General features: G+C 40.8%; 1 protein-coding gene across 1 annotated transcript; it reads right to left on the reverse strand.

Annotated features, from left to right (window-relative positions):
- Positions 1-3,520: 3,520 nt before the first annotated feature.
- LOC105044338 (putative receptor protein kinase ZmPK1) lies at positions 3,521-6,384 on the reverse strand. Its single transcript, XM_010922193.4, has one exon. The coding sequence runs from the start codon at positions 6,367-6,369 to the stop codon at positions 3,745-3,747; it is 2,625 nt and encodes an 874-aa protein (XP_010920495.2). The 5' UTR covers positions 6,370-6,384; the 3' UTR covers positions 3,521-3,744.
- Positions 6,385-13,356: the final 6,972 nt, after the last annotated feature.

Below are 13,356 nucleotides of genomic sequence, written 5' to 3' on the forward strand. Positions count from 1 at the left end.
TCAACCTGCACCATCGTAAACATTAGATTTTCATCGAGTGGAACTCGCTCTCTAGATTCCTGATCTCTGTTTTACCGTGAAACTTTTTGTTTCCCTTTGTTTCGTCTTTTCTCAGCTGTACGTTCCTCATCTTCTCCTGTATCCTCCTCCTCCTCGCCAATAAATAATAGGTGACTAAGCCCTTGGGCGCCCTTAGTCTCCTTTTCCATCAAAAATGATTTTCCTAATCAATCATCACACTCGGCCCCTACAAATAATTCAAACCAAAATGCAACTGTTTGTCTCCCGTTAAAAAGATGGGTACAAACCACGATCCATGTTAGAACAAAATTTCAATACAAATCCATTACCCACCATGCAAGAAGTACAACAAAACCCAAGATCAGCCGAACTATGCCACCCGGTCATGCACACCATAAGACAGCTTAAATTAAAAGTAAATTAAGCTGGAATGTTCTACACTCACCGTCATGTCACGTCTGCGCAATGTAAAATGCAGATTGGAATATTGTCTCAATTGCATCCGGCATCTCTCTAGCTTCTACATCCGATTTTCTTTTTTTTTTCGTAAGAATTAAAATCTTGTTTCACTACTAACTTTTAGGACTTCCAACCGATGATCATTAGACGTTAACGCAATCATACCAGCAATCTGCCCAAGATCCACGGCAAGCTCCTCCGCTTGCCCAACTTCATGAAGAAATTCTTTTTCGATTAGAGAACAAACAGCAACTGGCAGTACGGAGCCAATGCAGCTGAAGATTCTGCCGTATTGGAATTGGAAGCACCCTTGTTGCCTTCCCTCGTCCTAACCTCTGTGGATGGGCTTCTTGCTATAGCTGACGTACTCTGTGCATGGCAGATGTGTAGCGCTTGCTTCCAAGTTGCAGAAACTACTTGCTGAACTGCGGATGCTTTCGATTGTCTACCATCTTCAATCTTTCGAAACAGTATGTTCGATGGAAAGAAACATGTCAAACAATGATTTTTCAGGAACACAAGCAAAAAATTGAAATCATGAGTTAAAATTAAGATCCAAATGTACTCCTCCAAATGATCTTCTTCTTCCCTTTTTTTTTTTTTTTTTTTGGTGGGGGGGTGCGGGGGGGGACCGAAGATATAAAGGATTCAAAACATGAAAAAAAAATAAAAAACGAAGACAGCACATTATTTTGGTACTAATTACGTGATTAAACAAGCAAGCATTGGTGAAAATCATATGGAGGCAAGTAACGCCAAAGAAATAGTATGGACATACCGTCATAGAAATTGAATTAATGAATAGAACCACTGAAATGACAATACATGGATAAGAAACTTTAAAGACTAAAACTGGTGTAGTTGCTCCATACTTTGTTAAAACGAGGAAAATTGGTTCAGGTGAATTCTGTCAGAAGATACACTGTAGCAAACCATACATTGCTTTTGAAGAGCCCAAAAGAAAATTGTCCAAGCTACCATATGAATTCAAGACAACCTTGTTTCTGTCCGCAGTTCTACATTGTTCTTCTGAGAGTCAAACGGTGCTGTGGTTTGGGTGGCCTCTTATATAGCCAGACGTTCCATGGACATCCTATGAGCGAATTTTTACATTGTTCCTATTCAATTTCAGGATATGTGGTACTCGAACTAATCTTCTGGCTGTATTTACTACAAGGGTGAAATAAGACACTGTTTTATCAAAAAAAAAAACCTAGAAATATTAGTGAACCATTAAACTAATTTCAGTGGCTCTATTAAAAGATAAAGTAAATGTCCTAAGATTAGCTCAACAAGAGTAAAAATCTCATGTGAAACAAAAGAGAAAAAGATTGACCCTTTAGACCTTCGTAGTGAAGCTAGGGGTGTCACAAAACCTACTACAAGGATAACTGGTTTGCAGCAGCCAAGCATTCACATGTCGTTGCTTTTTGATCTCTTGATGTCGGCTGATCTTCTTATCATTGTGAAGCAGAATTTACAAAGTGTGGCATTGTTTACCCACTAATAGGGACTGTGAGCTAGGTTTAGATCATTGTGAGACAAGTTAATTTTACCTACTATGGTCGTGCTATGATATTAGTTCAACGTAGTATAAGAGGAACCATTGATTCAAATAATGGGTTCTCATGCTTGGCTGAAAAGCTTGTGGCACGGATCATGTGTTCCACTAAAGTGGTCTAGTTCCCTGAATAATACGCCAAAGTGGTTGGAGACAAGCAAATGCTTGCGTTCATGCATGGCTCTTTCTAATTTTACAGACTAACCATCAAAATACAAGAGGGAAAAAAGATCGAGTCATATTACATCATACACTGTGGAAGTAAGGTTTGCAATTGATTTGCTAAAGCTATATCTGTATATGTATATTATACATATATGTACACACACATATATATATATACACACACACATACATACATATCTTTATGTGTGCGCTTGCACGTGTGCATGTTTGTACGTATGTGTGCATATGTATGCGTGCATATTAATTATGTGAGCTATAGCCTGAAATATAGAATGCTGGGTTGACGGTATAGGGCAAACAACTTTGAGACATGGAAATCACATGGCCCAATTATAATAAATTGAAATATTATTAGAAAAAAAATCTAGGCCATACAAACTGAAATATTTATTGGATATTAAAATGAGCTTTGTTCTAGGGATCACGGTACTACAAAATAAGGAGCACAGCATAGCTGAGGATATTTACGTGGCCATTTGGAGCGCAGGAGCAGCTGATGAGTGTGTCCCCATTACAAAGTTCTGGATATCCTTGGTCAAGCAAGTAACAGATGGGACATAGGTAAGCGAGATGCTTATTCACTTATCTACTGATGAAACAGTGACGACTAACAGAAGAAGGCCTGCAACTTACACGTGATTATAATTAAGAACAATAATGAGCTGGAGAAGTAGCCTCTTCTGTATACATGCCTATGATGCAAGATTAAGTGGTAAGTCAATTATATTGAAATTTATTCAGATGAAATGTAATGTACGTGTGTAACCCAAAGTTTATTGCATAAGCATACTGTCACTGAACACCAATCCACCAGCCCAATCAACAAATTGCATTCCCCCATAAATGCTGTTTGCGAAACAGACACATACTGTGAAAGCCATCTCAATAGAAGGGATATGTCTGGCCAAAGGTGATGCCTCAACCACGCATTCTAGTCCATTAATAATCAGGTAGCTGGTATTAGAAGACAGATGAAAACACCCCCGATAATCAGAAGCAGAGCATTAAGATTGAGTATGATTGTTTCAAGGAACATCTCTTTATGCTGCCTATAAAAGTACCAAAAATATATAAGCTCAAGTTAACGCACTTAATAAACTGTACGACCAGACGGAACCAGATAAAATTGCATGACTCATCATAAACTTATAAGAGATGGACAGCGAAGGCGATGCCTGGCCTTGGGCTATATATCAAGATCTGTGTAGAGAAGATTCGCAATCTTAACTTTTCACTTTATCAACATATCTAGTTGTTACTATTTATGCCAAAGAATGCAGTGGAAACATGACATTGACACTTGAAATGGAGAATTTTTATTGTGCAATACCTTCAAATTCTTCCTACAAATACATAGACAAGTCCAACAAAAAGAAAGAAGGTCCAGCATGACCATTATATTTTATTTTCATATGACATGCAGAAAAACACTTCCATCAAAAAGACATACAGAGAAACACATCAGACACAACCAGGAGACCTATAACTGCACACATGATCGACGATAGGAGATGCTACTACTTATTTACTGCTAGTTCCTCGTTGGAGCTGGGCTCATCATGGTATGATAGGAGCGTATGGACTACAGAAGCCATCGTCGGTCTTTTGTTTCTGTCTTCTTCCAAGCAAGAGACTACTATCTCCACCAGCTTCTCTGCTTGCTTGCAATTGAACTGCCCATCTAATCTAGAATCCACAATCTGTTCGGCCCATGATTCCTCTCCACTCTCCAGTTTTCCCTTCAACATCCTAACCAAACTTTTCAGCGTTCCTTCAACCTCCTCTTCCTCATCAACCATCGAGTTTGAAACCCTGCTTCCCTTCACCATCTCCAGGAGTACGACTCCATAGCTATAAACATCAACCTTTGCGGTGATTGGAAGATTTGTAGTCCATTCAGGAGCCATGTATCCCCTGGTTCCTCGAATCCGTGAAGTGTCCGAGCGAACTCCACCTCTATTTGACAGTTTTGCCAATCCAAAGTCTGCAATCTTAGGCTCAAATTCATCATCCAGGAGTATGTTTTCAGGCTTCACGTCACAGTGGATGACCCACTCAAGGCATTCATGATGAAGGTATGCTAATCCTTGCGCCACCCCTACCGCAATCTTGAACCTCTCGCTCCATCCCAAAACACTTGCTGTGCCATGTTCGCCGACGATGTGCTTGTCCAAAGAACCATTCGCCACATACTCGGTAACTAGTAGATTGTGCGCACCTTCTGAGCAGAACCCCCAAATTCTCACAAGGTTCTTGTGATAAATTCTCCCTATTAGACTCATTTCAGCGCCCAGCTCTCCTTGGATCGCATCTCCCAACTTCTTCACGGCCACCACCCTCTTATCATCCAATACTCCCTTGTACACAACACCCGAGCCTCCCCTTCCAATCTCATCCATGAATTTCCCAGTTGCCCTTTTGAGCTCTTTGTATGTGAACTGCCTGAATTGACTGGATATCAACCTGTACCCTTCTTCCAGGGATGTTGGTTTCCGTTCCCTTCTGAAAATAAACCACCATCCTGATACAACAAACAGGATTTCGATGGCTCCGAACGCTGATATGAACCCATAGAAATACACCCACCTCGTCTTCCCTCTCCTGCTCCCGTACATACTTGAAGAACTTGCTGCAGCTTCAGAGTCCGTGGCGTTGCAAACGAGCTCGTGCATTTGAGGAGCAGAGGACCCCGATGTTGACATACTTGCAGGCATCCTCAAGTACGTGTTGCCTGGGGTGTCCGGAGGAGCTCTCCCGTTAAAGAGACTGCTTTTAGAATAGCACTTACCAGACACATAATGTATTCCTTCACAAGAACAATCCTCTTCACATGTCTTCTTGCAAGCCTCGAAGGAAGTGGACTCGGAGTAATTGAGATCGTAACCCCAGAAATCTGTTCGGGGTAGCTCTAGAAATGAGTTGGTGTTGCAGCTCGTATTGAACTTTGGCTTGCAACCTTTGCGCCAGTCGCTTTGATCGCTCATCTCGTAATGAGGAGGGCACGAACAGACCACTTTGGATTGCATATACGTGCAGATTCCATTCCTGCCACACAGCCCATGTATCTGGCAGGGCTGCGGAAGAGCTTCCCAGGTAACCGACCACGTTTTTTCCGATTCATCTAGGCTGTATAGCCTGAGATTGCCATCGTAGTCCAGAGTCAGCCTTCTTAAGATTCCAGGAGCCATGTCGGAAGCATTGAATGCGAACTTGTCGCTGGAAACGAACTTTCCCATCTCATCCAATACTGCATATCTGCTGCTGTTGTATTTCGTCCGGTCGTTTTGAAACACATCGTCATCAGGATTGGGCCAGTAGATGCTAGAAATATCAGGCCCATCGTATATGAGCCTGAGGACGTTGTCGTTGTCGAAATACAAGCCATAGTAGCCTGCAGAGAGTGATCTTGGAGCGGCCGCAGATACTACTCGAATGGTTTTAGTAATCGGTTGCTTGGGAAGAAGAGTGTCCGTAGGAGAATCGAAGCTTTGCCATAGAATTTTACCGCGGGGGTCCTGCACGACAAGATTACCGGTGTCCAATAGCTGCACTCGATCTGCTAGCGTCGAGCTTGTGTTCGTGCTCCACACAACCGTGCCATCGGTGTCAGCTAGAACCATGCCTCCATCCTTGCGGAAGCTAATTTTTGATCCATGACCGTTTACCGGATCATCCCGGTTTGCAGTCCATGCGACGGTCTTGTTGGCTGAATCGGAGAACCAGATCGAGAAGGCATAGGCATTAGTGCCGACGTTGTAGAAGCCGCATGCGAAAGACCTTCTCGGGGAGATGAGGATATCTGAGACGGCATCCTCTACGGAGAGAGAAGACCCTTTTGAAAGAGAGCCCCGTTCTGCTCGTGATGCATAGGGATAGAGCAGGAGGAAGAGGAGAAGAGGGATGAGGATGTTCTTAGGAGGAGATGGATGCTTCATGGTCTCCTGCTGAATTGGCACGAGAAGAGAATCTCTTCCGTTGCCCTGATTGTTAAACTGGAGGAGTCGTCTCCCTTCAGTCAGTCCAACACTCGCTTTCCTGTTTTGGTTTGGTTTATCACCGTCTAGTTTTCTGTAAGGACTCGAAATGGATTGCGGAAATGGACGGATCCACAAGCGAGCGTGCTTCTCAAGTCCGCCGCACATGTCCACGCTCGTTTGCTTTACCGAAGAAATCAGGCACCGGCTATTGAATTGTGTCCGGCCACACATAGCCTAAGATCCATTTGATTAGGAAACGTCAGATTATAAATAAATCTATAATTTTTAAAAATCATTTATTTAAAAAAATAATTATAAAAAAAATAATTTTTTTATATTTGATTGATAAAAAAATTATTTTAAAAAATAATGCTGAAAAAGAGATTACTACATTTAGTTGAAAATAAATCTATATAAGAATATGTCTAAATTTATCAATATATATTCTAATATAAAATAATTTTTTTATATTAGAATAGTATTATCATCTTCAGTTAGTTTTTATATAATGATTATAATCACATAGTCCTTTACATAATGTCATTTTCATCTTAATTTTTTTGTAAAAACTATCTATTGAATGAATTTGGAAAGGCATCAAACAAATTTAATGATTACATATGTAGTTTTATTGGAGATACTTTTATCAAGTATAAATTATCATTATTCAAAAATTTACTAAATACCAATCTTCCATACTATTTGTTTTACCTTCTCTCTCTGAAAATTAAACATAAGGCTCATCATTTTTTTACCATCTCTTTTCTATTTTTTATACCAAACATAATAATCTAATATAAGATTTATTTTTTCATGTCAGATTACTCCTAACCAAATAAATCTTAATAGATTAAAACTTATCTCCTTGGCTTAACTTACTACTGAATGAAATGAGTTTTGGGGATGTAATAGTTTAATAGATTCAAATATTAGATTATTAGATTGCAAATAGGATATAGCCCACTAAATTAGGCTAGTTTTTAATCACTATGTTATATATTATGCATTAATGACCATTAGATTTTAAAATTATATATCAATTTATCAAAAATATATATTAATATATAAGATAATTATTTTATTATATATATATATATTATTTAATTATATATTATGTACTAATGAACATTATGTCTTGGATATCTTGATAAAGAAGAAAATTTATTGGGAGAGTAGAAAACTTGGAAACGACGAGAGAGGCCTCGAGGAAGATGAGCGGATGAAAGCAGATAGCCTTTCTTCACGTATACATTTTTTTATTTTTCAAAGTTATGGAATTAACAGATAGAGTTCCGTGTAATTTGTTTTTTGGATTTCTTCTTTAAAGTGGGCGATTGGAGGAAACATGGGAAAACAGAAACCCCCTCCCCAAAATTTGGAGGGGATCTCTAAGAACCAACTTGATCCAAAAATTTAATTCTAACAAATAATTTCTATAACTAGTGTTTATGTTTTTAATGCCTTTGAAAGTGACAAGAAGGTCAATCATAAATTAATTTTCATCTAGACTTACAAGCCAGACATGTCAACTAATGCTAGCAACTGAGTAGCCCAATACAGGAGAAACTATTAGGTAGCTAGAATAGGATATAGGCAAACCTATAAAAAGTTCCACAAGTCAGCCATTCCCCATACCCCGATAAGATGCTAGCTAACCATTTTTCCCATTAAAAACCATCCATGGCTAACCATGGTTTAGTATGCAAAAAACCAACATGTCAGCCATTCCGGATTCTGCATTAAATGCTAGCCATGGCTAACCATTAAACGCTTTTTCTTCCTATTAAATCATGGTTAGCCATGATTAGCTCTTTTTATTTCCTACTAAATCATAGTTAGCCGTGAGTAGTATTTAATGGGAAACGAGGCGCGACTTTTTTCCCCACTAAACCATGGTTAGCCGAGGATAGCATTTAATAGAGAATGGATTTCCTACTAAATTATGGTTAGCTATGATTAACACTTTTTATTTCCTACTAAATCATATAATTAGCTATGATTAGCATTTAATAGAGAAATAGGAATGGCTGATGTGTGGCCTTTTTCTCTATTAAACCGTAGTTAGCCATGATTAGCCTTTAACGGATAACCTGGAATGGCTGTGGCTTTGTTCTCTACTAAACCATGGTTGGCCATAGATGGCATTTAACGGGGAATAGTTACCTAGTATTTAACGGAGGAACTAGGAATGGCTGAGTTATGGACTTTTTATAGGTTTGCTTATATCTTATATGGTAAAATAATTCTACCTAATAATTTCTCCTAATACGTAGGCATAGCATGCGAAACTATTTCTAAAGATTGTTTATGGAGAACAAAAATCATATAGGACAAGCATTAGAGAATATCATATAGCATGAGACTCTTATTTTGCTACAATCTCTAAAGCCCATCTTAAAAAGAAAACTTAAAAATCAAATTAGGATGAGACTCCACCTATATTTGTAACTTTTAAAAAAATCAAAAGAAAAAAAAATCGCATGCGTGAAGCAAGGCTATTTGCTTGCATCCCCTCTTCTTCCTCACGAGACCTTTCTTTTTATACGTTTCTATGTCTTTTTCTTCTTTTATGAATCTTTTTCTTCGTGAAGATATTTAGAACTCGATGTTCACCAATGCACAGTATATAATTAGATAATATATACCAAGTAAAATAGTTATCTATCATTATAATAAATTAATTCAAATAAATTGATATATAATTTTTAGAATATGATATTTATTGGATATAAAATATCCTCGGCCGAAGTTCTTGGCGGGATTGACCCTCGCAAGTCTCTTCCGACTTTCGACTGCTGTTGGTGAACTCCCATCGCTCCACCCAGACTCCTAAAGGAGCCGGACCTCGTTCTCGACTCCAACGGCTGCGGACAGACTTCGTCCGGACTCCTACGGGAGCCGGACTCCGCCCGCGACCTCAACCGCAAGTAGACTTCACCCGGACTCCTACGGGAGCCGGGCTCCGTCCTCAACTTCAACTGCTGGTAAGCCTTGTTCGGACTCCTACGGGAGCCGGACTTCGCCTTTGACTTTAATTGCAGGAAGACTCCACCCGGACTCCTAAGGGAGCCGGGCCTCGTCCTCGACTCCAACGGCTGCGGACAGACTTCGTCCGGACTCCTACGGGAGCCGGACTCCGCCCGCGACTTCAATCGCAAGTAGACTTCACCCGGACTCCTACGGGAGTCGGGCTCCGTCCTCAACTTCAACTGCTGGTAAGCCTTGTCCGGACTCCTACGGGAGCCGGACTTCGCCTTTGACTTTAATTGCAGGAAGACTCCACCCGGACTCCCAAGGGAGCCGGGCCTCGTCCTCCACTCCTACGGCTGCAGACAGACTTCGTCCGGACTCCTACGGGAGCCGGACTCCGCCCGCGACTTCAACCACAAGTAGACTTCGCCCGGGCTCCGTCCTCAACTTCAACTGCTGGTAAGCCTTGTCCGGACTCCTACGGGAGCCGGACTTCGCCTTTGACTTTAATTGCAGGAAGACTCCACCCGGACTCCTAAGGGAGCCGGGCCTCGTCCTCGACTCCAACGGCTGCGAACAGACTTCGTCCAGACTCCTACGGGAGCCGGACTCCGCCCGCGACCTCAACCGCAAGTAGACTTCGCCCGGACTCCTACGGGAGCCGGACTCCGTCCTCAACTTCAACTGCTGGTAAGCCTTGTCCGGACTCCTACGGGAGCCGGACTTCGCCTTTGACTTTAATTGCAGGAAGACTCCACCCGGACTCCTAAGGGAGCCGGACCTCGTCCTCAACTCCAACGGCTGCAGACAGACTTTGTCCGGACTCCCACGGGAGCCGGACTCCGTCCGCGACTTCAACCGCAAGTAGACTTCGCCCGGACTCCTACGGGAGCCGGACTTCGTCCTCAACTTCAACTGCTGGTAAGCCTTGTCCAGACTCCTACGGGAGCCGAACTTCGCCTTTGATTTTAATTGCAGGAAGACTCCACCCGGACTCCTACGGGAGCCAGGCTCCATCCTCGACTCCAATGGCAGCCAGACTCCATCTTCTACTCCGACTGCGGGAAGACCTCGCCCAAACTCCTACGGGTACCGGACCTCGCTACCGACTCCTACCGAACTTCGATCGATAAGTCTGGACCCCCTGACAGGCCACAGTAACGGACAACATTGCTCCACTCCCTGCGGCGGACCCTACGCTGCTCCATTACCCCCTGGCAGGCTGTATTAACGGCCATGATTCTGCTCCACTCCCTGCGGCGGATCCTGTGCGATTCCACCGCTTCCTGACGAGTCACGACGGCGGACACCGCTCCACTCCCCGTAACTGATTCCACGTGGCGAGCCACGGCGATAGCCACGATCCCACTCCACTACCCTCCGCAATAAATTCCTTCTGACTCTGGGCGGCCCACTACCAGACAGTTACAGGCGTCGTTATCAATTTGTTGCCCCCTCCGTCTATAAAAGGGAAACTCCAGATACGTTATTCTATAAGCTCTCGTTTTTACCTAAAAACTCTGCTAAAATTTTCGTTCGAGCACTCCATTCTTGTTGAGGCAGAGAACTGACTTGAGCGTCGGAGGGTCTTGTCGGAGCAACCCCACCTCCGGTTTAGACTTCTTTTGCAGGTCCCGGCAGCGACCGCGACTCCAGCTTCTCCGGTGTAAGCGAATTTTTGCACCAACAATATTTATCAGTACACACTGTATGATCAAGTGATATACACTCATCGGCTTCCAAATATATACTACAAGCTTCTTTGATATGCAATCAGCGATGTTAGAATACACATCTCTCGATAAATTGATATGTAATCTTCAAAATATGCACTACAAGAAATTTGATTTTTTACGATGAAATTTTTTCGTTGCTAAAAATCATATTTTCGTCGCTAAACGTATTTGCGACGAAATATATCGTCGCTAAAAATTTATAGAGAAAGCCTCGTAGCAAAAGACCTTAGCGACGAAAATATTTTATTTCGTCGCAAAAAATAGTAAACCCAGACGACGAAGTTATGTACTGTATTAGCGACGAAAATATTTTATCGCAAGAGCTTAAATTTTCGTCGCTAAAATTGCAACAAAAAAAAATTTCGTCGCTAAATATTTCGATTTAAAAAAAAAATTTCTTATTTTTTGCGACGAAAATGAAATTCGTCGCAAAACTTAGCGACGGATTTCGTCGCAAAATAATTTGTCACAAAAATTTCGTCGTAAAAATTGTGACGAAAAAATGTTCGTCGCTATAATTGCGACGAAAAAAAAATTTCGTCGCTATAATAGCAACGAAATAAAAATTTCATCGCTAGAAGGGCGACGAAATAAAAAAATTCGTCGCCATAATTGCAACGAAATAAAAAATGCGTCGCCATAATTGTGACGAAATAAAAATTTCGTCGCAAAAAGTTTAAATTTTTAGCGATGAAAGTATTTTTTCGTCGCAAAAATAGCAACGAAATAATTTCGTCGCAAAAATTGCGATGAAAAAAAAATTTCGTCGCTATAATGGCGACGAAATAATAATTTCGTCGCTATAAGGACGACGAAATAAAAATATTCGTCGCCATAATTGCGACGAAATAAAAATTTTATCGCAAAAAGTTATAATTTTTAGCGACGAACTATTTTTTCATCGCAAAAATAGCAACGAAATAAAAAATTTCGTCGCAATGAATAATAAAAGTTTTACTTTTTTGGGTTCACAAATTTTTTTGCGATGAAATTAATATTTCGTCGCTAAAATAAATTTTGGATAAAAAATAAAAATTTTATTAATTTTCCAAAAAAACCTGCTCAAATACAAATTATCTGATCAAACATATTTTAAATAAACAGTATGTTAACACAATAAAAATATTCTAAGTCAAAAGACCAATTTCAAGTATCAAAAAGTTTCATAACCATCTTTGTCATATACAAAAATATAAGTCCATACACCATTTTAAATTTAAAATAAGTACAAACTAAGTATGATCTGACTCATTGGCCTCGTTCCCTCCTCCAGGCATCGATCCCTGACCCGATATGTGTCGCGATGGTGGTGCAGAGGTGGCATCATGTGACTGTAGAGGTGCTAACTCAGAAGCATCATTACCGAGCCGTCCCGCCACCGCAGCTACGATTCTCTCGAGCGTCTGACTACGATTCATCCAGTAACTAATCTGATCTTGCATTATGCTCATGGATGTCCTAACTGCCTCTGGCACCGATGCATCATCAGACCGACCGGATGACGAACTGCGTGATTTTTTGGACCGCATGCTATGACTAGATCCTAGCTGCCGCCCGAGGATGGTATCCAAAATCGTATCATCTGTCATCAAACAAACCTGCTGCGATCCAGTATCACCATCAGATCCCACCTCCCTCGTCGCCTGCTCTCTCAATTCTAACATTTTTTCCTTCACAATAAACCAAATAAAATCATAAATTTTTTTCAAACTCTTTAAAAGTATTCAAAATGTAGAGTAATGATACTTACATGACGCTGCCTTGCCTCCTCGGTCACGAACTCGCCACTTTTGTTTTGATAGAATTTAGCATAGGCGTCGACTTCGGATAGTCCCTGTTCAAACAAAAAAAAAAAAAAAGATATCAAAATAATATAAATATTTAATAAAAAGTTACAAAGTATGATTGCAAATGTAGTTACGTACCATCCTCTTCATTCTCTGTGCAAAAGAGGCACTTCCTTGCGTGTGAATAGAATCAATCTTGCTCCTATTCACCTTATTCGCCTCCGATCGTCGCTACAAAATACATACAATTATAACCAATAAAGGACATAACATAATTAAAAAAACTTGGAACACTAGACATACCTGAAATGCCTCACTTCCAAAATGCTCACATAACCACCGCCAATCGTCACTAGACCCAGCCCAATTTCTGTATGGCTGGGTCACAGGATCAATTCCCTTCGCCTGCAGCTCATTGTAGTATTTATGAAGCCTACATCGCCGATCTCTGTATCTATTTGCAGCCATTTTGAGAATACATGCCGTCACTTCTTCGTCAGTGCAATCCTCGAAGTCAATATTATCCTACACAGTAATCATACCAAAAAACAAATACATGAAATTATTCATATAATAAAAAATTTATTTATATAATCAAAAATAATATGGATCATGTAATGATATGCAAGACATCCAAATTTAATTCTTACCCTGATGTG

This window comes from Elaeis guineensis, chromosome 5 (genome assembly GCF_000442705.2).
Source record: "Elaeis guineensis isolate ETL-2024a chromosome 5, EG11, whole genome shotgun sequence".
Taxonomy (NCBI): Eukaryota; Viridiplantae; Streptophyta; class Magnoliopsida; order Arecales; family Arecaceae; genus Elaeis; species Elaeis guineensis.